At 42.1% G+C, this 25,076-nt stretch overlaps 1 protein-coding gene across 1 annotated transcript in view; it reads right to left on the bottom strand.

Moving 5' to 3' along the window:
• LOC139296226 (phospholipid-transporting ATPase ABCA1-like) overlaps positions 1-25,076 on the bottom strand; it is a 39,603-nt gene that overhangs the window by 3,161 nt on the left and 11,366 nt on the right. Inside the window, exons 6-44 of the mRNA XM_070918585.1 lie at positions 23,913-24,034; positions 21,414-21,605; positions 19,652-19,741; positions 13,763-14,006; positions 13,517-13,656; positions 13,312-13,428; positions 11,802-11,996; positions 9,815-10,023; positions 9,557-9,733; positions 9,248-9,470; positions 8,774-8,995; positions 8,391-8,595; positions 8,134-8,247; positions 7,773-7,947; positions 7,479-7,610; positions 7,249-7,388; positions 6,969-7,106; positions 6,635-6,855; positions 6,345-6,417; positions 6,024-6,226; positions 5,863-5,914; positions 5,544-5,657; positions 5,055-5,203; positions 4,836-4,960; positions 4,455-4,553; positions 4,099-4,288; positions 3,839-3,933; positions 3,689-3,721; positions 3,475-3,580; positions 3,169-3,243; positions 2,554-2,723; positions 2,274-2,451; positions 1,966-2,081; positions 1,717-1,861; positions 1,462-1,585; positions 1,211-1,340; positions 843-1,026; positions 500-606; positions 115-256 (exon numbers count right to left, since the gene is read on the bottom strand). Coding sequence (XP_070774686.1) covers positions 115-256; positions 500-606; positions 843-1,026; positions 1,211-1,340; positions 1,462-1,585; positions 1,717-1,861; positions 1,966-2,081; positions 2,274-2,451; positions 2,554-2,723; positions 3,169-3,243; positions 3,475-3,580; positions 3,689-3,721; positions 3,839-3,933; positions 4,099-4,288; positions 4,455-4,553; positions 4,836-4,960; positions 5,055-5,203; positions 5,544-5,657; positions 5,863-5,914; positions 6,024-6,226; positions 6,345-6,417; positions 6,635-6,855; positions 6,969-7,106; positions 7,249-7,388; positions 7,479-7,610; positions 7,773-7,947; positions 8,134-8,247; positions 8,391-8,595; positions 8,774-8,995; positions 9,248-9,470; positions 9,557-9,733; positions 9,815-10,023; positions 11,802-11,996; positions 13,312-13,428; positions 13,517-13,656; positions 13,763-14,006; positions 19,652-19,741; positions 21,414-21,605; positions 23,913-24,034 — 5,666 coding nt within the window. The remainder of the gene's footprint in view (positions 1-114; positions 257-499; positions 607-842; positions 1,027-1,210; positions 1,341-1,461; positions 1,586-1,716; positions 1,862-1,965; positions 2,082-2,273; positions 2,452-2,553; positions 2,724-3,168; positions 3,244-3,474; positions 3,581-3,688; positions 3,722-3,838; positions 3,934-4,098; positions 4,289-4,454; positions 4,554-4,835; positions 4,961-5,054; positions 5,204-5,543; positions 5,658-5,862; positions 5,915-6,023; positions 6,227-6,344; positions 6,418-6,634; positions 6,856-6,968; positions 7,107-7,248; positions 7,389-7,478; positions 7,611-7,772; positions 7,948-8,133; positions 8,248-8,390; positions 8,596-8,773; positions 8,996-9,247; positions 9,471-9,556; positions 9,734-9,814; positions 10,024-11,801; positions 11,997-13,311; positions 13,429-13,516; positions 13,657-13,762; positions 14,007-19,651; positions 19,742-21,413; positions 21,606-23,912; positions 24,035-25,076) is intronic.

Genomic DNA, 25,076 nt, shown 5'->3' with positions numbered 1-25,076 from the left:
CATGTAATGTCTCTAAAGACTCCAAAAATTATATTCACATATAAAAGACCACTGCAGTAAGTCCAATACAATATGTCATAGTAGATACAGTAGGTCCATGTGTTTGTCGCTCACCTCACAGACTTCCTTCTCTGGCACTCCTCTCAGGATGGCGTAAAACTCGAGGTGCTCTCTGCCGGTCAGCAGGTCGTTGATGGCATCAAACTGAGGGCAGTAGCCCATGTTCTGATGCACCTCATCTATCTCTGTAGTTACACTGGAGTGAGATAAACACGATTATGTTTCACAGAAAACAAAATATACATTTTTATTTATATTTTAAACAAAATAGCCTTGTATTGAATGTTTTATCACAAATGAATGAAAGCTCATTTAATTTCCAGTGCAAATCAGCTGGTTTGAAGAATTAGCTTCAAATCATTATCTCAACAGGAGTGGGACCTTTAATTATATCGTGTGACAGGATGTATTGTATATTTTCAGGTATGATGTGTCTTACCTCTTGCCAGCCAGGTAGGCCTCTCCACTGGTGACCACCGAGTCTCCCGTCAGCATTTTAAAGGTGCTGGTTTTTCCTGCCCCGTTCACCCCCAGCAAACCAAAGCACTGCGGGAACAGAGAAACAATGTCAGCTTCAGGACTCCTTATGTTTCATTTCACAGGAACGTAGAGATTCTTAACTATATCTTCATTCATTGTCTCAGCTGATAATTTTAAACTTTAAATCACTTTTAAAAATAATTTTAACGATATAAAAACTGTTTATCTGTACTAAGGAAACCTGTATTTTACTGGTGGTCTGGTGCGTGTACAGTAAAAGATGTATGCTGCCCATATCTTACCTCTCCAGGAGGGATGCCGACACACAGCCGGTCCACTGCCGGCTTCTGTTTCCGCTTGTAAATCTTGGTGAGCTGTCTGAGCTCCAGGATGTCCGACTGTCCTCCTCCGCTCAGGATCCTCTGTCGCTCTCTGGCCACATCCTCATCTTCTTCTCCAATAGGCTTCAGATGACTGGTGGATGACCTGGAGGATCACAGGTAGAAGAGGTCACACTCAAAACAGACTTATAGGACAGGCTTTAGTTGATGTCTTAGTAATAGATACTGTTGTGAGGAAAACCATGGAGATGTTTTTTTTTGTCTCATTTAAGTTACAATCAGTGAGTCACATTCTGACGGATCACACATGCATCGAAGGTTTCACCCACCTGGACTTGAAGCAGAAGTGATACTGGATGAGGACAGTGATGCAGAAAAAGATCACGCCCTCTATGGCCATTGCAAACAGGTTCTTTCCCACCATATCCCAGGCCAGAGGGGAGCGGAACCGGTTTTCACCTGCAGGGACACAACCACAACCAGAGAGCAGACAGATTAAGGAAATGTGTCTTTACTTCCCTTGTCAAAACAAATTAGGATACATGCGCGGTAGTTGGTAAAAGAGGTCCGCTGTAATTACCAAATCTCTCCAAAGCGTCGGCCATTGCCTGATTCTTCACCATGTCAATCAGTCCTCGGCCCAGACAAAAGTGAGGGAAGATGAGGAACACATTCTTCAGGATGTCGTTGATACCACCGATTTCCTAATAGAAATGAAGTCGATATTCAGAGTCAATATTCAGTCGTGAGGGGCAGAGCGTTCAATCTCAATCATTTCATCAATCTGCTGCTACTCTAACTCTCTGAATCAAAATTATTTGGAGACATTATTTACATTGCTTCCAAACAGCTCCAGTACAAATGTGGAGACGCTGCCGTTGATTCCTATCAGTATGTTAACACTGGTCAGAACCACGTAGGCAGTGCTGGGGATCTTAAAGAAGAACGAGGCTGGGTACATCAGAGGGGTGATCGACCATCTGCAAAGAGATACAAAGACAGTTTTAGATGAGAGGAGGTTAAAGAGAAATTGAGAAAATAAAGAAAGGAAGAGCCAAGCAAATTGAGCGTGTGTCAAACGTACCCGTAGAGCAGCAGCAGCAGGGCCAGCACAGGCAGATTGGTGGAGGAGACGTAGGCGTCTTGTTGGAAACACACAAAGATAATGATGACCAGTGTGGCTGGGACGATGTAGTTACACTGCAAGAGAGGACGAGAAGGAGGGTGAAAAAGAGGCTTCAGTAAGTTTTGTCACGCTGCATTTCTATGAAGATTATACAAAGCCAATAACTGCATTATGTCCTGATATATTTGGACCATTTGGATCATTTTTTATATAGTTTGGAGAGGAGCCACTGAGGCCAAGGGCCCAGCTCGACTGAAATGTCTTACCATATCCCAGACAAAGTTGGCCAGCCAATAGAGTAATGGCTGCACTCCGCTGATGAACTGCATGTGTTTGGCCTTGTTCACTCTCTCCTGGATGAGGAAGACCACAAAGCTGGCTGGGACGAAGGACATGGCGAAGATCACGCAGATGGAAACCAGCACATCTACTGATGTCGTCATCCTAGAGAGACAAGGGAGCAGTGAGAATGAGAAGTGATGACTCTTAGAAAAGGTCAGAGAGATGTTATACTTCTTGTACCCTCGTACTGACAGTAATACTCACAATGCCACCTGTGACAGCTGCTCCTTGGTGAGGTTGAGCGGGTGATTGTGGGCAGTGATGCCAAACTTTGCAGGGTCTTTGCCAGCTTGCAGGTTTGCCCGGAGGATGCCATTGTTCATCACATTGAGGAAAGAACCGATGCTGTGCCAGCCCTTGTTGTTGAACCAGATCTGGAGATAGAGAGGCATTTTAGCTTCTGTCACCTCAGAGGACATACAAAGCAGCCTGGAAGTAAATTAGCAGCTCTGTGAGGGCTGAGGGCCATAAGTCTGCAAGAGAGTGCAGATTCCAGTATGACCTTATAGAGTAAATGTATGTTTCCCTCTTTAGCCCTTCTTTTTATTTATGTCCTGAATTCACAGGAATAGTTCAAAAGCACTAGTCTGCAACAAATCATAAATCAATCATTATGCAATCAAATTACACAATAAGAATAGAGCGAGTGAAGCATATCGTTGTAACAGTGGTGTTGCGGAGGAATTTGGTGAGGAAAGCTTGACGGTAACCTACAGAGCCACATGCTGTTGTATAACCAGTGTGTGTGTGTGTGTGTGTGTGTGGGTGTGTGTGTGTGTGGGTGTGTGTGTGTGTATGTGTGGGTGTGTGGGTGCTAACCTTGACATTATTCTTGGTGTCCAATCCTTGGATAAAACTGGAGAGACTGTGAAAGAAACGGTCCGCTGCAGTTCCCTGGAGGGTGGGCGAGAGAGGTCAGAGAGAGAGAAGGAGTGAGTCTTCTTTAGCACACTGATAAACTGACACTGTTCAGACCTGCAATAATACAAGTCTGTCCAGTCTAGTTCCACTACAGCTGTGATTATAAAAACATGAAAATGTATAAATTGAAACCACTGTAGTTCATTTTTCCTGTGCATTAGTTTAGTGCAGTATGTGAAATAATAATGTAATTAAATCTCTTACTCTCTCCAGACGGAAGCGTCTCCTCAGCTGAGCGATCGCATCGTCAATTTCATCTGTGTGGGACAGTAACTGAGAGCTCCTGGCGCCCAACGAGAATCCACCGTATCTGTATGGAGCACAGACGTTTTAATATCGGCAAAGGACACAGCAGAGAGGCACTCGGGCCCATATTATTGACTAATAAGGTCAAGATGGATTGTGTCTGATAATGTACCTGAACTCGTTGACCCAAATCTTGTTCTTCAGGCTGTAAGAGGAGAACAAAAAAATGCTTAACGCATCCTTGATTGAGAAATAATACAATGAAGCAAGAATTAGCACAAACATATGTGTGTGTCAAACTAAGGTGTAAGATGAGGGTTACCTCTTGCCAATAATCTGAGCGTAGGTTTTAACCAGATAGTCTGAGACGTTTCTGCCAGTCAAATTCTGAAGAGTGTCTTTGTCACTGATCTTCATCTGGATACACACACAGGCAAAACAGTTAATTAACATTTGTCTTTTTCATTGTCAGTTGACTTGTATTTACGTCTGTATGAGAGAAAAATGAAGAGAGTGTCCTTGTTGTGAGGTTATTTGATCTTAACTTTTGTTATTTTGTGGTAATTGTTTGGTGTCACCAACCTGTGGTGGTGGAAGTCCCCCAGCACCAGCTGGACACTCTGGGAGCATCCTCTTGCGTCCTCCACAGCTGCACTCACACAGGGGAGAGGGATTCTCCATGGACCAGTTGCCTGTGTCGAACATGTCCTTCACACTTTGCGAGACTTGGGGGACCGACCACTCATCCTCAAGCGCTGTACAGGGAGTGTCCCTGGAGCACAGAGATAGACCAGTTTATACTCAACTCCAAATCTCCATTTTACACTTATGTGTAACTACCATATTTGTGTTTTGACTAAAACCACATGTAGATCTCCTGTAGATCTATATATTTTTAGTTTCCTGGATGTATGTTAACTTTTCTTCTCAAAACTCACGGTATGGGTTCTCCTTCCATGCAGCGTGTTCCAAATCCCGGTTTCTCTGTCAGAGCTCCCAGTAGTTTGTTGATGTGAGGGTCCTCAGGTAAGTCATTGCTACAAAGACACAGAGAACCCATTGTCTTTAACAATATATACATTATTACATATAATACACTTTTTTAATACATAGGATTTATTAACTGTCTTGAAGTGGAAATCATCACCAACAAATGGTCTTTAAAGATAAAAAAAATGAACAATAAGATGTACAGCTGCTATCATTATGTTAAGACTGAAAGACTGAAGGTCATCTGGACACTTCTACTAACAGATTGACATTCAAAATGGCTTTTTCTTGACAAGATACAATTCCAGACAGAAAGAATGATGTCTCACCTGATAAAGGTAAACTGTTCTCCATACATGCCGGGATCCAGAGCCAAACTGGGGTACTTTCCAAATGGAGGAACAATAAGACTGAACACCAGGGCAATACACACAAACACTGCCGGAAGAACAATCTGAAAAACAACATCATGACGATTTATGACACCTCAGAGCTATTGCTTCATTCTTAGAGGCATGAATACCCTGTTATCTACAGCATCAGTATACCTGAGCAAAGAAGCCTTTCCTGGAGCGCCGAGCGTAGAGGAATCGTTTCCAGAGCAGTGCAACAAACTGCTGTCTCTTCAGACTCCAGCCTTTGACCTGATATGAACCTTTGCCATCTGTTCCACTGAGCCAGTCGGTCTCACGGGATTCTGGACACAGACACCAAGATACACATGAGCGAGCTTGCAACAGACGTCTGTGTCCTGATTTTGTAATATTGCCAGAACTTGTGAGTAAGAACTGAAAGTCTGCAATCGCAATTTTACTGACATAAAGCGACTGACTTCTCTGCTTTGCAACATAAATCTGGTTTTCTTCAAACATGGACATGCTGCACTTTTTCTCCATTTAAAACCTGAGATGTGACATTTGTTTTGTTACGTATACTTATGGTGAGAAACACCTTTGGGTTCAAACAAAGAGTAAAAGCAATGATAGCAACAGTCTTGTTCCTATTATTGCACTGCATGCTGGGTAGTGCAGTTCTACCTGGGTCACCTTCAGAGTCGTTGAAATCAAAGTCGTCCTCAGTGAAGGGCTTCAGGCAGCTCTGGTGGTCTCCAAACGCATGATGGCGCCGAGTCCTGGTCGGCACGACTCCATCTGCAGCCACAGGAGGGTCAGGAGGGTTTAAACTATCTGAGTTTACAGTCTTCTGTTTTGACTGGCCTCCACAATAAACTAAAAGTAATTACTGATTCTGCTAATATATGTCTAAAACACATGTATTTTTAATGCAGATGTTAGGTGTGTAAATGCTCTGAAACTTTAATCATTGTTGCACCAAAAAATACATCATAAATCTCACCTGAAAGCTCAACAGAATCCACTCCACTGTCCTCAGCCACTTTCAGGAAGATCTGCAGAGTTGGAAGACGCGTGATTAAAACATTGGCAGAAACATTTTTAAAAATCCATCCACCTAGTGTGTATTATCAGTTTCATTGAAAGCTCTTTGCTGCTCCTTACCTCCTCCAGGGTGGTATCAGATATTCCATAGCTGGATATTCCCAGGTCGGTGAGTCGGTCATCCAGTTCGTGGAAGAGCTCTACAAAGGCTCCGTCTTTAGCTGACTGGTAGGGCAAGATGTAGGTGAGTTCGTGGCCAAGGTCCTCAACCATGCGAGCCTCTGGGACATGCTTGAATATCACGTTGGAGATGAGGGACACATCTGTAGGGAAGAAATCGGCAGAAAGAGATAGAGGTTGGTAAGAGAGAATGATAAACGTTCATGTTACAGGAATAAACGTGTCCACCTTTAAAGTTGCCAATTGAGTGTCAGTTCTTACCAATAGTGGTGGTTTCACTCTCTGGTTCGCTGCCAAGACCAGCATCTGAACTGCTCTCTGATACGCTGTCCTCCTGAACCAAAGACAAAGTGGGTTAAAAGTTAAGTAAAGCAAGATTAAACAAAACATCTCCTTCCTTCCTGATAATGAACTCTCGTTAGCTGAGACAAAGTCCCTTTCTATCCTGCTTTAACTGGCTTATACAAATTTATAAAAATCTCTTTTTCAGTGTTGAAATAAAAACATTTTTAAAAACATGATCTCCGTTACTTCTCTCTTACCTTCTCAGCCTTCTTGCTGTAGGAGACAGTGCTGGCAGAATTCCTGCAGGATTGAAGCGTCAGGTCGTAGTCTCTCTTGACCAGAGTGAGGTAGTAGCCCGTGCCCAGATGGGTCTTCAGGAAGAGCGAGGAGCCTACGCAGCACAGCTTGCCGTGGGAAATGATGGCGATGCGGTCGCCCAGGATGTCAGCCTCATCCATGTGATGAGTGGACAGGATGATGGTGCGGCCTGACAGAGGAACAAACACATTCAACTTACAAACTACAGAATTAAACACATCAAATATTGAAAAGGATTAATAACTACTGTATGACTAAGAACCAACTATCAGTGGCATTTACCTTGTCTGTATTTCAGCAACAGGTCCCAGATGCCCCTGCGAGCGTAGGGATCAACCCCAGCAGTGGGTTCGTCCAGGATCACAACCTTTGAGCCACCAACAAAAGCCAGGGCCACTGAAAGCTTCCTCTGCATCCCTCCTACAAAGACAACGGAAGAAAAAAATCAGAACGACGATCTATATGTATATGTTAATGTATACATAAATCCCCCGCAAAAACATGTCCAATATTAGTTGTGAAACGACTAGAAGGTAAAACACTTTTAAATCGTCAAACTGACCGGACAGCGTGCTGGCGCGGGCCTGTCGTTTGTGAGGCAGACCGACATCGTTCACAATTTGTTCCATCTCAGCCTTCACCTTCTCCTCCGTCAGCCCCTTCAGACGGGCGTAGAACCAGATGTGTTCCTCCACTGTCAGCCTGAATTACAGCAAAACAACAAATCACACATTTACCAAAACACAAGAGGCAACAAGTTTTTTAACTAAGCTATTGTTTCTGTATACGCACATGCTGAAAAGTACGTTGTGCTGGGGACAGACGCCCAGATTCTGCCGGATGGTGCTGAGTTCAGAGCGGATGTCCTTGCCGTGGATGTAGGCTGTACCAGAGGTGGGTGGAAACAGCCCCGTCAGGATTGACCTATCGTAAAGCAGGCAGGAACGCAACAGTCACCATCAATCGCCACCTCAACTGAGCAGATTTCAAAATGTTTAAACTAGCTTCAGACTCTCTGCTCAGTTAAACTAGGGGTATTCCAGGTGTACTGTGGATAACTAATAATAATACTGTGTATTATCTTACATAGTTGTGGTCTTGCCAGCTCCATTGTGGCCGAGGAAGGAGGTTATCTGTCCGTTATAGAACCTCAGGGACAGTCCGTCTACAGCCAGCTTGTTTCCATGGCTGTAGACCTTCACCAGATTCTCGATGTAAACACCCGGCTCGATGTGGCTCGGCTCCTCCTCAATACACACAGCTGTGGATGAAATAAAGACAAAGACAGCAGAATTTTAGCGATGACATAAGCTAAGGTTTGAAAAGACACATTTCTATCTGCATTTTGAACTTGTGATAATATTTCACTAATGGTTTTATATCTGAAAGTTGTTCTGGAAAGACAGGAAGACAAATAAACAGCTAAAATAATGATTAGGATTTGTACCTTCAGCGTTGCCCTTCTTTGACAGAGGGGTGGAGAGGTTCTTGTTCTCTTTCTCTCCACACCAGTACGTCTTAGTGAAAGGGAAATACCAAGGCCTGGGGATCCCATACTGACCTGGAATAGAGTAAATTGTTTTGTTTTCATTACTATCCACCAAAACAACCAAAAAGAACTCATAATATTCTGTGCTATTTAACTGTACATCATTGGTTTAACAATTTAAGGGAAAAATACCGGAAACTTTATCCATAACTCACCAGGGAAAACAGCTTCGATGTACCAGGTCATTATTCCATAGAGCACAGCGTCAAACAGCATGAGGCAGATAGAGGTGGTCAGGTTGTAGCTGTCCTCCTCCAGAGGGCTGGCCAGCAGGTTTGACCACTGGATGCCCACTCCTTGCTCCTCAAACAGGGCAAAGTACTCACAGCCAAAACCAAAAGCCACAGGAGACAACAGACTCTGGGAGAAGAACAGAGAGATGAGGTCGATTTTAAAAATTACTAGAGACCATTTTGTATCACTATTTGACAATGAAGGGATTAGATTTCTAAACATAGATGTGAAGGTGAAATTTCAACAACTCAGCACCACAAAATACTTGTATTCATGTGTGTGTTATTCCATTTCTTCCACTCACCACTATAACTTTTGCTCCAAAGCCCACATAGTCTTGCCAGGCGACACAAAGCACGTAGGGAAGGTAGAGAGTGAAATATATAATGCCACCGCATGCAGCTGCCAAGTTGGCTCGAGAGAAGAGGGTGCTGATGAGGAAACACTGCATGATGGTTACTACGCCAAACGATCCCAGGAAAAGAAACACCACTCCTGGGTCACTGTAAGGCAGCAGGTTGCCCATCTGAGAAGGGTGACAGGGAAAAAAGAGAAAAACAGAAAGAAAATGAAAGTTTCCTGGTTACAGCAGTATGATATCACTTGTTTTCCACAATTTGATGACATTTCTTGACAATGACGTGATTGTGGTTGTGGACAAACACAGTGACTATCAAGTTAAAAGTTGAGTGTGAACATCAGCAATTTGCTGACATTCCTGCTTGATGACAAAGTACATACACATTGTGTGTGTGTGCGTGTCTGTGGCAACACCAACCTTCAATAACATCACCAACAAGCCAGCGCTGATCAGGAGCGGGATTAAACTGCTGATGAACCAGCTGAGCCACAGGGTGCCGTTGTTCAGTCCCATGATCCTCATGGTCTCCTTGAGCCGTGCTTCCTTCTCATATACCACACCCTTGATGATGATGGCTACTGAGTACATCCATGCCAAGGTCATGAAGAGAGGCATCGACCGACTCATCACCCGCAGGAAACTGTGAAAAAAGAGAGAACAATTGTTGACTGTAACTGTACAGGGAAAGGTGTAATTAGTCTCTTACTTTGCACAGTGGTCACTTACATGTCATCGACATAGCAGGGGTACGGCATCTGCTGAATGTAGATGCCCGTCTTCTCCTTAGTGCCAGTGATGGCTCTGATGATTCCATGCTCGATGACGTCCTGCAGGTAAGAAAATCCGCCCCAGATGTACCGAAGGTCCTCGAAGGGGTCTGCCCTGGGGCCGGGGTCCCAATAGCTGCAAAGCAAGATAAAAATCAGTAAGCTCATGAGAACATAAAAATCTGCATCTAACTAAGAGTTGGACACGGCCTCTTACCCATCTTTAATTTTGTTCGTCCTCTCCACATTATCAATGTCCATGCGGATCTTATAGTTGACGTTGGGAGGCAAGTCGGTGCTGTTGCTATGGGCGATGTCAGGAAACACGATTCCAGCCCAGAACTTCTGGTTGTTCAGAAGACCCATGGACTTGTTGACCAGTCTCTCCTCATTAGCTACCGGCTCCAGCTTGTCCAGGTTCACACACTGAGAGGAAAAGAGAGTGGGGTTATGGCATATTTTACTGTCTGACTGGGAACAAAGCCGCATTTGCATGAGGTGCTGCGAGGTCTAAATGTTGTGTGAATGTCTGCGTCACCAAGTTAAAGAAGGATGAAAAATGAAAACATAGATGTAATAACATCTTTCCTAAGAGAGACAGAAATAAAAGACTCTCAAACTCTGCAACAGTTGATTGTCATTGATGCCTCTACTGTTTTATTTGTGTTTTTTCTATTTATTCAGTTGTTCTGAATAAGAGTTTCCCTTAGCACTTAAAATGTGAGGTGGTCGTAATGATAAGCTTCTGTATTGTTCAGAAGCTGATAACAACAATGAACTCTATACCCTATTACACAAACGTGAGCCTTGTGTGTGTGGACACTGAGTAACCACATCAGAGTTGTTTTGCTGATTTGTTGAGACCTCCTACAGATTAGCCTCTCACATACTGTACAAAGTTGACATAATCTGATTTATACCTCATCCCCTCAGACTGTGTGAGAAGCCAATGAGTTCAGAAAGCATAATGAAAATACAGCATGAGCACTCCTAATGCTACGAGCATGACAGACCTTTTATGGTCGTGTAAGTCCTTGACATAGTTTTTGGTGTAAGGAATGTCAGTTCACACACATTATATGAGCTCCTTAAAGGGCGAGACACAGTCAGTAGGTCAGTGGGTTGTTTGCAGTGTTGCATCAGTCAAATAATGTGTTCAATATTTATTTGACATGGATAACTAACTGACCCCAAATCAGGGTTTGAAATCCCCACTTTTTCTAAATGATTAGTATTGTCTTAGTATTAGTATTGCATTTTACTGCATTATCAACAGCGGTCAGAAGGGTGAGGAGACTAAATAGAGTCTAAGGTCATGAGGTGGATTCAAACCCACATCAAAATCATCAGTTTATCATTAGTAATCTGCGTCATCAGTCTGTGGAATGGAAAACACCATTACTTATTTAGCTAATCCGATCATTATATATCAGAAGTACATCACAAGGCTGTTAGTTACCCCTGAACCTTGATGTTTACTTACTATGTATCTCAACCAAGAAATTCCCTGACACAGATACATAAGACAACAATCACCCATTCACTAGGGCATGAACATTGATTAACATTTGGCAGCAGGGGTGCTTGTTTATTGGTAAGGCTTGGCTCTGGCACACTGACCCACTGCGCAGAGACAGGGAGCAGTGACACACTCAGCATGGCAGCGATTTGATTTGACAAAGGAAGGAAAGGGAAAGAACATTTGATTTCAAGACTTTAAATAGCCGGGCCGGGATCTAAATGCAGTTCAAAGTGCATTAAAAAACAATAGAAGATGCAGGAAGATTTTATAAGGCGATGGCCTATTTGGGCAATTAGCATTTAACCTATTTCCCCACTGGGTTTTCTTTGCATCTTGACCTAAATGGAAGATATTGGATTGCCGCTATTGTGCAGACACAACTTAAGACCCATACAAATATGAGTTTATTGGCAGTGTGCCTGAAAACAAAAATGGCTACACAGTAATAGAATTTCACACGTCTGCATATGCAGACTAATGTGAAAACATAATAACACGCTCTACATTCTTTTCCTTTGAAGTCAAAATTGGTTTGGTATTAAGGGTACTGGATAAGTTTTCCTGGACAAACAGTCATCATCATCGTACACATTTCATTGCTCACAGTTTGAGAATAATGTAATAAGTGTGTGCTGTGCTGTAACCCTGTTTTTGGTGATGCATCCTGCACTAACACACTCACCTCCATGAAGCGGGAGATGGTCTGTATGGCCTGGTCGGTTTCGTTGAAGACGTCTCTCCAGGTATAGGCGGATCCTGCAGGTCTCTGGTCCTCTGAGGCCTTGGACAGGAAGTTCGACATATCTGAGACACGCCACTCAGTCCCACCGAGCTGGGCATTAAAGAACGCGGCACTGGCGTTATTCTGGAGCAGGGTCTGCAAAAAGGAAGGTTTATATTGTTTATTATAGAGAGTCAATCTACCGTTACCTAATACCTAATATCAAAGAGGATACAGAAAAAGTAAAAAACCCAACGGTTAGTGTCTCAGAGTCTTGCTCCCACAAGACTTATTAACCTTCTTCTACTGGCGCTGTAAAATGTATATCAAACAACATCGATGGCAACATGGCTTTAAGCTTGTTTGGTTTTGTGACCTTTATTACTGCTGCGCTCTGTGTGTGTTTGTGCATCTCTTTGTGTAGCTTGTGGCTGAACAGAGCTTAAAATGCAATATTTAAAACTAATTCAAACAATGGAGTTCATATGAACCCTGCAAAAAATAATTTTAACTGTCTTAAAGGGTGGTTCATCTCTGACAGAAACAGATAATTCAGCTTTTTTCTCTTTTCATGTTTTCAAAATGCATTTAATTGTTATTCAGAGATTCAGGACTCTCTCTCCCTCTCTCTCTATATATATATACATGTATATATACATATATATACACACACACACATATACATATGGCTAATGGTCAAATATCTTCAACGTGAAGTTATTTCACAGTATCACCTTTTACCACTAGGTGGAAGTGGTGCTTAGGCTATTTACATAGGAAAAGAAGGAAGGAAAACCAACACATTTCTAGCCAGGAAGAGTTCCCTGTTATGAACGATATGCCATCTGATAGAGACTTTTTTCTTAAGAACATGATGGTAAATTACTCATTCTTGTAGAGTGGCTGTAAATTATTACCAATTAATTAATCTAGACAGAACAAGTAGTCCTGTGGGCAAGAAAATAATCACTTTGTCTGCTTGTCCCTGTTTGATGTGATCACTGAGAACAAATGGTTCAAATGATTGTTTTGCTTTGTGTTTTCAGATTGCTGCCATTTTAATACTTTTGGTATTGGTCAAGTTTTATGGTTGACCTAAACTCTGTGTCCCTTTCAGCTGGATTATCTGTCTATATATCTCTTATGTTTGTCCAAAAGACACCAGCCAGTGTGAAAAATTGACTTCACTTTGCCCCTGTCATCTTTCTCCACAGTTACAAGTAGTTTCATCATCCAGGGAAGAACCCACAAGAGGATAAACGAAATCTGTGACTTTAATGGTCAGTAAGACTTTGTTAATACCCATACTGAAGTAGTCTGGGTGGTGACCCCTACAGAAGCTTCAGAAGCTGTGTGGTCCTCCTTTTGCAAGTCACATCAGACACATAATTATACTTCAGTCACAGAGATGCAAAGATTACTGTCTTTAAACACTGCATATGTGTGTGTGTTGTCAGTGCATCCCACGTACCCTGACCAAGTCCATTTCCTCGCCATTCTCCATGAAGTTCCAAAGTTTGGGCTTCATCTCCTCCCACATCCCTCCAAGGTCCCTCAGCACGCCGAGCTCCTGGAAGGTCTTATTAACCTGCGACACACACAAACACACTCAGTTTCATTTTATGAGGCCTCAAGATTCTGATGGAGGTCTTAGGAATGAGAGGGGCCTGCTGTACCTCGTGGATGATTCTCTGTGTTGCTGGAGTATCTGGGGTGTACAGGATCTTCCCCATGAGCAGAGGCTTCAGAGCTCTCCAGATCATCCTGGAAATGGGGCTGGACTCCAGGCTCCGCATCATGTTGTTACAATAGGGAGCTGGAAAATAAACACAGAGACATTTTAAGTCTTGAACCTTGTCTGTCTCCTATGGTATATGAGGATGAATAAATCTGGTAGTTTCAGGGTAGCTTTGGACGCTTACTGGAAGAGTTGTCGTAAGCGGAGAGAGGTTCGCTGTCGCTGTCGTTGCCATGGTTTCCAAACAGGGCTTTGTAGTTGTTGTCTTCATACCAATTGAGAGACTTGATTTTGAGGCCGCCTCCCTCGGGGTGTCCGCAGACGATACGTGACACAGCCTGGTACATCTGATTTGGAGAGCCTGTGGCATTTGCAGTTAGATACAGGATCTCCTTACGCATATCCTTCCAACTATTCATGCTGGAAAGCTGAAGGGAGAGAGAGACACACACACACAGAAATGTTAACATGATAATGGCTGGCCATCAGTATGTCATTCCAAGTCCAAGCTTGATAAGCTAGGGGAGACACATAGACACAGAGACATCTTCCATGTGCATGCACACCAAAAGAAAAAAAATAGGATTAAGAACTACATCAACAACTAATGTTCTTTATGCATTTGATGGGTTCGTTAGCCACACTAAATATCAAACAGTCATCATCATCAGTTGGCTACACACACACATACAGGTGTGGGTGTTGATGTCTCTTTACAAAGCACATTTCAAATGATTAATATTGCCTTTAAACTTTATACAATCTAACATTTAGATCACTAATGCTTTCATTCTGGGATATGCGGCTGGAGTCTGGAGCTCATGCTTTAAGGTGATTTAAAGTATATGGATTATGAAAAGTACTTTTTAACAAAGGAAAATTCTGCAGAAAATGATTTCAGTCTGTGAATTATATAGATAGATATCTGTGAAATTAGTCCTAAATGACTTCAGCTTCCAGCCACAGAACAGAACAAGCACTCTGTGATGTTCAGGGGTTTGTACTGCATGTCATATCAGCTCCATGTGTCACAACATCTGTGTTCAAATGTGCTCTGCACATGCTTCTTCCTTCAGGGGATCTCACATGTCTCATATGCTGTAGCTCACAGTGTGAGAAGAGAAAATAATATGTTTACATTTTAAAGGCTATCATCTGTCACAACACAGGCAGCTTATACGAATCCTGTGTGTGTGACACTGTAGGTTTGATGATATTAAAGGTTATCATCTGAACCATGAGTGGTATTCTAGACACGGAAGTCAAGTGTTGCACTGAGGGGTGGAGACACTTAGCACTTAGCCGTCTGCCTGACTAAGATAAATTTAACTGCTGTTGCCAGTCCTATCTTCCCCCTCTGTGTGCGCGTTGTTTTGCATTTCTCTCTAGAGGAGAGTCAGATAACATATAAATTACATGTTATCACACTGTTTCTTGCATCAAAAGCAACTATGACGATGCATGTTCATGGGATTTCTTTGTCAAAACATTCTCAATGAAAATAAAACATGAAGTTCTGTGGCTATGTTCATCACAACTACAAAACAATATGGCTCTTTGTCTCCAGAGAAACTGTTCTTGATTTTCTATTGACATTAACTACCAAGTCTGTGTTATGTCACGCAGAAGGGAGCAGGGAGTTCACTGTGGTTCACATAGGGGTAACTACAGGTCAAGAAACAAGTCGCCACAAGTTCCCCATTAATGTCTCCAAACTGGTTGACGGCACATGCAATTATGTCACCAACTCGTGATCGGGAAGGAATGACAGGAGGGGTTTTGTGCTTTCTGTGCAAGTAAAACAAAGAAAGGGTGGAAGAAGAGGGAAGCTTTTGTTTCCTAAGCGTGAGCCACAGGAGGTTACTTGGGCTTAGGCTAAGCTCGAGCTCTGTGTGCGATGGATGGAGGCTGAGGAAATCAGACCTTTTACTGAGGTGAATATGTGACTCCTCACATACATGACAGAAACTGAGAGAAAGAAAGAAAGAAAGAAAGAAAGAAAGAAAGAAAAAAACAAAGAAAGAAAGCCTGGTTGCAGCAGAGTAGGAGGTGGAAATGAGTGCGGAAGGCGCCAGAACAAAGAGAGGTTACTATCGGTCGTTCTCCTAATAGGCAAACCTCCGCAGGCTCCACAAGCAGAGCGCTATTATACTGACAATTGTCACACAGAGTACACACTCACTGACACACAAACACAAATGCAAGCAGAAGAACATAGACAGACGAGGCACAAACACACAGAAGATCCTCACACGCCATACATGGCTATTTCAGAACAAAAAGTGTTTTCTCTGTCTATAGCATGTGATTCTTATTCTGCCCCTCAACAAGATATTCAACACTGTTTTCCAACAAAGAGAAAGTGACACTGAGAGAACTGCTGCGTCTCAGATCACAGACGTTCTGTATGCGGTTGCTTTGCAGCTGAGCCTGCAGCCACATCAAACTGCCACATGCTTTCCTGCTTGAGTACAGAACCGGTTGTGTTAATGTGTGCGTGTTGCATATTTTTGCCTTTTAGTAGGTTACATATGTACTTGTAAATACGTGTCATCATCTCTGTATTGCCAGAGGCTACAGTGGCTGCAAAAACAGAGCAATGACTGACAGAAACCTACACCACTGTTTTTTTTGCTCCTGTTTTGGTGTCAAATGCTCGCACACACACACACACACACACACACAGACCAGTATCTTCTAATGTCGTTTTTTTTGTGTGTGTGTGCAACTGACTCTGCCGGCCAAACATTTGTATGAGCGTGTGTGAGTCTGTGCAAGTAAGTATTAATTTGCCTGTGCTGAAAACGTTTTTTTGTGACTGAGTATATGTGTCATTTCCCCCGAGGGATGATGTCCATGTTAACTTGGGTGACTAGGTGAGAAACACACACACACAGACGGGCAGACAGCAGAAGAGGATTGTCCCAGAGTAACCTCGCAGAAGAGCCTGTACGAGGTTACTGAAGTTCAAATTTCCACTCCAGCACACAGGTATTTCGACCAGAGCAGCTCAGGGGCCTGTCATAAATGAACTGGTAACATGAGAACATACATTTTAACTACATCTAAACCGGGCTGTGATCTGAATATTATAAGACTTAGAGAGGAATTAGTTGTCTTGAGGTTAGTAGAGTCCACTCCTGCTCTCTCCAACAATGTAAACCTCCTCAAAACAAAGAATAACAATACACTGCTAAATGTAAAGCAGTAAAACACAAGTAGATGTAAGCATATTGATGATTAGCATCAGTGTAAAACCCTACATAAAACGAACCCTAATAATTGATTGAAATAAAAATTGATTGGTTCTGATTAGGCTAAAATGATATCTTTATATCTGTAAGAGACTCTGATTGAACCAGATATCAGGTTGTAGATTTCTCCATGGTGACAGTGATCAGGTTTGGGAACAGAGAGGTTACTCGAGTTTATTCACACACTCCCTACCGCTTCCCTAAGCAACCGCTTAAGCTACTTAGGACAAACAATACAAAGAAGATAAATGTCAGTAATGTCTCAGAGAAGCATGTTGATTAAACTTACATTTTTTTTAAAGTATGCATTTGCCAGGCTTGTCAGGGGAGGGAAGGAATTACCTGTTTTTCCTTAATTATCCCCACTCATAATGAAGGTTTTAGTTGTTGTAACAGCCTGGGAATGAGTGGGAGTCCAGATTATTAGAGTTCAAATCTCAGCGCTGCCATCCTCCTGAGCTAAACAAAATAATCTACTTACAAACAGAGAAAAGAGTTAAGGAGAATACTGCAGCTATTTAGGATTTAACTAAAATACATCAAGAACATGGAAGGCTGTTGAATACTATTGACTTAAATTGCGAAATGAGCAAAGGATGTTCTATTGTTGATGTTCTATTTCCTCCCAAATGCACAACAGAGCGCCACAGGAAATCATTCCTGCCTGTGGCCATCACTGGAAATCTGTATCTACTTCACCTGTTCATATACTACCTCACTATTTATTCTTAAATGTTTAAGTGCAATACATATATAGTCATACACTTCAGTGCAACACATACATACATATTCATTGTTATTGTATATATTTTTTACCTCACTTAAATACTGTAAATGTGTATATTTTTTTATTTTGTATCTCTTATTTTTATATTTTGTACTTTTAGTTCTAAATTATGCTACTTTCTACTCTTGAATGGGAGCACCGGTACTGTACAATTTCCCCCTGGGGATCAATAAAGTATTTCTGATTCTGATTCTGATTATTGATCACAATTTACCTCATTCTGATAATGAAGATTATATAAGTTTGAGAGGATCTTTGCGACAGCCAGGAGGGAAATCTGCCACTTTTTTGCCACAAGTGCAACTGAACGTGTTACAGACTTTCTTGGACCACCAGCTCCTTGGTTCTAGTACTGTAGATGAATCCTGGTTCATTCTGCCCCCTTTCAAAATATTCAAAATAAATTGTATTTTTGCATACATAAAATTTTCATGTGGCTTGTCAAAATGTGAAAATGAGCTTTTTCATGACTACTGAAAAGACGTTTTGAAAATCCATTATCACGGTAGTTCTTTCTGCCTTCCGACAGTGGTAAGCCCTGGATTGAAACACAGGCTGCAGATGATTACTGGTTACAGAGAGGAGAGGTTACGTGAGTGCATTTCTCCACTCTGCCAGCCTCATAGCTCTCTCATCTACCAACCAGCGAAGCAAACCCATATAATCTGCTTCAAGCTAAATAATACACCGTGAAGTGGAATGATTTCTGTTAGCAACAAAATTATCAGTGATTAAATAGATGCTCTTTCAGTGAATGTGCCACTGTGTGTTGACCGGCAGTCTAAAACAAGCACACGGTCCCCACAGGGGTATAAAAAAGATCAACAAGAGGTGGTTCAGAAACAATCAAAAACATGGTGCAACCGGTGAGGAAGTTGTGCAAAATGATTTTGTTTAACATTCTTCTGCTTTCGTCTTTTACATTCTTCACGAGTTCGTGTTTGTTCAGTACGTTCTCACACGGAGCCAAGCCAAAAAGAAGTTGATACGGTGGAAAGGGGATAAAAAAGGATTGATGAAGGCCGCTACATTAGTGGTTGAGGACACTGATGTTCTTACAGCTGCTCAGACAGGAAGTGCTATCACAAATGTACACACACGCACTCGTACACACACAGCTGGGTCTTTATGTTTTGCCAACTCAGCAGAGCAGGAGCCTGAGAGAAAGGGGGTTGTGTTGTGTGTGGGTGTGGGTGTGTGTGTGTGTGTGTGTATGTGGGTGGGTGTGTGTGTGTGTGTGTGTGTGTGTTCATCACCGACTGCTGCGTCTCTTCTTTCTCGCTACATTCCAACAGCTCACAATGGGTTACATTAGCTTAGGCCAGGCATGTGAGTGTGTGTTAGGGTGCGGGCATGTGATCCTACACTGTGTGTGTGTGTGTGTGTGTGTGTGTGTGTGAATGCGAGACAGTGAACAGTCTCAGTGCACCTGGTGGTTGGCTGAGTACAGCTCTTGTGCCACCACCCACAGGAAGATTTCACACAGCCCATTTTGTTCTCATCTGAGCTTGAGAAAGCTTTTACAAAAGTGGGGGAAATCAAAGCCCACTGTGGTGGAACAAAGTGAAAAGGCCTTTTTTAACATGGTTGAATGTTGAAAAACAAGACCCACATTGGTACGTACGTGTACAGTCATGTTTTTAATAATGCAACCAACTCAATAACCTCTTTTTCCTTTTAATTGACACTATTCATTTGTACATGCAACTGTTAAACCCACATAGCTCCCCAAGTCAAGCTTTTATCAGAATGTGCTTCGAAAGATCAGTGTGTGTGTGTGTGTGTGTGTGTGTGTGTGTGTGTGTGTGTGTGTACACTTATATGTGTTAATATTGTCAATATGGCCCTGACCCAACTCCCCCAACTACTGCATGTGACCTGTGTGTACAATAACTGAACCGAGAGCTGATTCTTGGAAATAATTGATTGAACATTACTACTGAAGACTGAACTTTGGAAACAAATACTTCAGTAGTCCTGTTTGTAACTGTTGTAACGTGTGTGTGTGTGTGTGTGCATGAGGTGTATCTACCTCCACGGCCAGCGCTCCCAGGCTCTCCAGAAGATTGTCGGTTGCAGCTGAGACTTCCTGAACGACTTTGGGGTCCGACTTCACGTCCTTCTGTTGGAGAGAAATGGCATCGCTACTGTGTTGCAGAGATTTTACAACAAAACATACAATAAAACTAAACTGAGGTGCAGGGAAGGTAAATTCAATCACATATAGAAATATATAAATGTAACTAAACAATGTTTAATTTGCAACAGTTACTTGTTATGTGCCTATTGCCTTCAACTGATATATTATTATTTTTGGTTATTATCAGGTATCATCACAGTTTTCCTTCATGTTTTCTCTCATATGGCATGATACAGTATAATGGAGGCTCACATCACAGAGGCAGAGGAAGGTGACAAAGGGAAACAAACTGTGGTAAAGGAGAGGTGGCCGAGAGAGAAGAGGAAAAACACTGGGGTCAAAGGTGAGGGAAGAGGGGAGCCGAGAAAGAACAACAGGTCAGCGTGGCTTTGACCTCCTATGTTCCTGTCAGTCAAACTGCTGTGTGTGTGTGTGTGTGTGTTCTCGTCTATCACATTAAGCTGTCAGCTGCTGGAACGCCTGACACTCGATAAAGCACAGGTGTCGCTGAAGACCTCTATCTCATGCTCTCTTTACCTAACGATCTCTCTCTCTCTTACACACATATGCCCACACACAAAGTAACTAATGGGAGAAAGTTGAGTTATGAGATAAGACTTCTTGGCCTCACTTTTTACACAATGTTGTTGCTTTTGGTTAAGGATTTTCCATTCTTGCATCAAAGTTTGTCAACGTTTGGACACAACATGTGTTTTTGGATGAAGCAGGTCCACAGTAAACCAGATTTCATTCTCAGATCAAGAGACAAGAGAAAAACTTTTCTAGTCTCTTTGACAGCACAGCAAGGCTCTAGGATAGCATTGATTATTGCTGACTTGATTTATTTCTAAAGCAGAGATGACTTTTCCTCTGTCATCCTTTGTCTGTTTCTCCCAGTAGAGATTAGTACTACAGAACAAAATGTTTGTTTCACCTCTTGCCATCTTTCACCACTGTGACTCACATTTAAGTCACGGGTTTTATGGGAAGGGGGCAGGCTGTTCAGGGAAGATCATAGGATGAGAGGAAAACAAGGGAACACAAAAAACACAAAGTTTCATAATAAGCAGAAAAGACAAGGGATCAGGGATTTACTTTAAATGGGTGAATACAAGGGCCTGGCTTTGATTGGTGATTTCATGCCAGACCTGTACAAACAGTGATTCCTCTTGTCACATAATATTAGCGTCACAGTCAATGGCTCCCATTTAGCAGTCACAGTAAAATGACCTTAAAAGGCAATTAGAATAAGTCTCTGAAGTGTAGAGGCAACCATCCATGTTTGCATTTTTTCTTGTGAATCTATTTGTGTGTGTATAGAGCTGTTCATGATGTCCCAGCTCATATTCTGTAAACAGTCAAAAACAACAGCAATAGCTTCCAATTATTTCTGCTTGTAAAACGGAAGAGACAATCTGTTGTTTCCAAACAATATATGACTCCCAGTTGACTGAAGAATATTGCATTTTCTGGGAATATCTTTACTCATACAACCTAATCTTGCTTATGCTGGAGGACAACCAACTATCTAGCGGTGAAGCGACACGGCAAACTATGAAAATAAGATCCACGTTATTAAGAATATTTCATTATCTTTTAAGTTAGTAGCTGGGTTTTGGTTGGTTGATGTGTTTGACTCAACGGATAAACTCACCCGAATGGGTTTGAAGAAGTCCAAGTTGGACAAGAAGTGGCTCTGCGCCTTGTTTAGCCAATCACTGGAGGACTTGCAGATAATTTCTTGAGTCAGATGCGACACGTTGCGGTCGGCAATGTGAACAAACTCCTCCAGGGGCGTGGTGTTACAGAGGTCTCGGAGATGGAAGCCGAAACCTTTAGTCAGCACCTGGGCAGAGAAGAGTAGACTATTATGACATGAGCACATGTTCGCTACACACTATGTGACAACATCCACCCCGTCATGTTGGATTCATTATATGCAGTTTATTATATTCAGTTTAAATAAATACTACACAATAACTGAAACATACAACAAACAACAAAAGAGTGTCCTGCCAATAAATATTATTAGTATAGACCAGTCATTAATCTCTATTTCCCTTCTGGATGCGCAGTAACGTTGCATTAATGTGTGATGAGTAAGACTGTTTGTGTTACATCACAGAGTTCCCTTGGTAGTTTTTCTTGACTCTTTAAAAATCAGTATGTATCAGTCTAAAAAAGTTACATTCCTAAAATCTGACCATGAGAACAAAACAATGATGCTGCTCGCAGAAAGATATCGCTGAGATCTGCAAATGGGGCTTCTTCAATATGTGCGCAAGCGCCGACCGTGCATGCAGCCTGTTACAGTTGCTCCTGTTAGTTTTGTACAATTTCCCCTCGGGGATCAATTAAGTATTTCTGATTCTGAGCAACCGAGAGGGAAAGAAATGTCAAGAACGTCAATGCCAAGGATATCTTCAGTAGAGGTTTTTGACACGAAATGTTCACCAAATAAAACTCTACTTGGAGAGACTCATCTGGTGATAATTTTTTAGATGTAAAATAACTTTTGTCATTTAAAAAAACACTTTTCTCCCCTCATTTTTCAAAAATGGTTAAACACATTATTTGGAAGAGGAAGCACAGCTGCGTCTGTGCACAGACGGAGTAACAAGATGTCCTTTTCTGGGACATCAGAGCATTGAAAGACGTATAGGAGTGTGTGTGTGTGTGTGTGTGTGTGTGTGTGTGTGTGTGTGTGAGCGAGATAGAGAGAGGCAGAGCGGAGCACACTGACTTATCATCTAAATGTCCTTGTCTGTGTTATGCCCTCATGTCTATCAGGCTTCAAACTGCACACACACACACAGTCACAGCTGGTAATCTTTTCAGTGGAAAAACATCAGGGCTTACAGCAGAGAGTTTGGAGGATTGGGAATCACACCAATCGTCCGATAGAGAACTCCACACAAATTTTTCCCTTGAGAGATTTTTTATATTCATTCATTTGTGTGTTTGCTCTCCTGCATCTCATTACTGCAAAGTAATTGTCGAACAACAACAAAATAATAATGGAGAGCACAGGAGCTCACCAATAAGCTTCCCTTCATTTTCACTCCTCTTCCTAATGACCTTCCTTGACAAGTGAATAGTCATCCTCTCTGATCAATAGATGTCTGGGAGAACGGGAAGGTTGAATCAGGTGGTGTAACGTGAATTTGTCTTTGAACCTCTGTCTCTGCACGTGAGGGGAAATGTGTGTGTGTGTGTGGGGGGGTAGAGGGAAGAGTAGTGGTCATGTGACACCAGCCCTCCAATTGCAAAGCAGGGATGATGTAGTGGGTTGGTTAGGGAGCTGTTGTTGAGGTGGAACTCGGTAGCTGAATCAGTCAATGTACTGTATGTATGTAAGTGATACTGGATTATACAAATAAACTGGATTTGAATGGGAGAGGAGGAGGATGTGTGTGTTTATGTGTGTATACGCTTTAACAAATGTTAGGGGGTTGCTTTGAAATCGATCATCAGCTTGAAAAAAAAATGACGCACAGGAAGAGAGGAATGAAATTAAGAGCGAAGGAGATACTATCAACTCAGAAAGCGAAATGAGAAATATGGGAACCAGAAAAATGAAGAAAAGATGGGAAGAGACGAGAAAAATGAATCAAGTTGTAGAGTTGAAAGGAAAATAGGAAAATTATATCCCAAAGAAAATTTGATTTTCTTTTTGTCTGAGAAAAGAATATAAGGGAGAGAGACGGACGTGAGGGTGGCTTTTGGTGCCTGACAGCCTCTACCCACCTACCCCTCACCCACAGTGATTTTTCTGCCGGGTATTAAGGGCTTAGCTGTGCCACAGCAGAATCCTGTGGCCCACCAGATACTGTCAAGCCAAGGTCATGGATTTATGCACGAGCATTGTGGCCAGGGGAGTGTGATAATCTCGTATGTGAAAAGGACCAAACAAAAAGACTGTACACAAAATGATACTGTAGTGCTTCATGCTTTGGCAGCTGAGACTGATGGAGGCCTGTAACATGTACTTTGATAATTTACAGCAATTCACAAGTTAGAAAAATCTCAAACCAATCATTGAGTTATTATTATTCACTGAAGGGAAAATGTTGAAGTTTGGAGCATGTGCTTTTAAGAAGGGCATTTCAGTAAAGAAAAAAGGGAAATGTCCTTAAAGATTGTAATATTCTACCTTCTCCAGATTGACGTCAGCCTCCACTATCTGCTTCAGTGCGTGACGAGGAAGTGAGGCATTGTGGTGCAGGAAGTGGGAAAGGGTCTCATTGTCTCGCAGAAAATCCTTCAGCTTGAAACCTAGAAAAAAAAACAGAAGCATTGAGTCAACCAACCGTGAGACACAAAGCCCTCTTTGATAAAAGAAAAAGCAGTGACCATGTGAAACAAGTAATAGAATATATCCAAAGTGATTGCTTATAAAATTCCTCAATATTCTTATCCAAATAAGCCTATCAAATTCCCAGACTTTCCTTGTCCACAGTATACCTCTTAAAACTCCCTTATCTTCCAGAAATTGTATGATCCATGATTTAATGCTCACTGATAACCACAATATGTAATACATCAATAACTAGAGGAGTCAAAGAGAGAACACAAAAATACATCACTGAATAAATGATGGAGTCCATATCAAATCCATATCAAATGATGTATTTGAATACTGATAACTTGACACCGACACACACTGTCCTCTCTGTACTCGGAGAGCTTTTTGTACTTTTACTGCATTCCAAAGAAGTCAAACCATTTCTGAAACTGGCCTGAGTCAGCTGTGTGGTCACATGCACCCTCACACACACACACACACACACACACACACACACTGCTCTCGTCCTCAGCTCTGAGTTTTGTACTCAGCCGAGGTTACTACAGGGTGTTCCAGTTACTGCCTGTTCAGTTCCTCTCTCTCACTCTCTCTTCCTACCTAGATTTCACCGTCTCGACCTTTCACCTATTTTTTTGTACCCTCACCCCTTTTTGTCAATTTTCTCTCCATCCACTCACGAGTTGTACTAGAAGCTGTTCTAGACTTTGTGCTAAACTAGTTAAGAGAAATCATGCAGAGAAAGCAGGAATAGCTGCCGCTGCACAGCAGACTGTTATTTTGGTTATTAACCGCACTGTCTATATCGGTTGCTTACTTTCATGTTAGGCTTGATGCATCAAACTTAACTGATTATTTCTTCTCCTGCCCTGGAATATTAAGATGACTACATTTTACAAAGAATGAATGATTACTGCTCTGCTCTCCTCTAGTCTGTTCTCAACTTAATAACACAATAAGTGAATTTTGATGGCTTATTTTAAAATAACGTCATGCCTTCCCTTCATCTCCAGC

Source organism: Enoplosus armatus, chromosome 2 (assembly GCF_043641665.1).
Source record: "Enoplosus armatus isolate fEnoArm2 chromosome 2, fEnoArm2.hap1, whole genome shotgun sequence".
NCBI classification, from domain to species: Eukaryota; Metazoa; Chordata; class Actinopteri; order Centrarchiformes; family Enoplosidae; genus Enoplosus; species Enoplosus armatus.
Note: the sequence above shows the minus strand (reverse complement) of the source record. Positions and strands in the feature narration are given on the sequence as shown.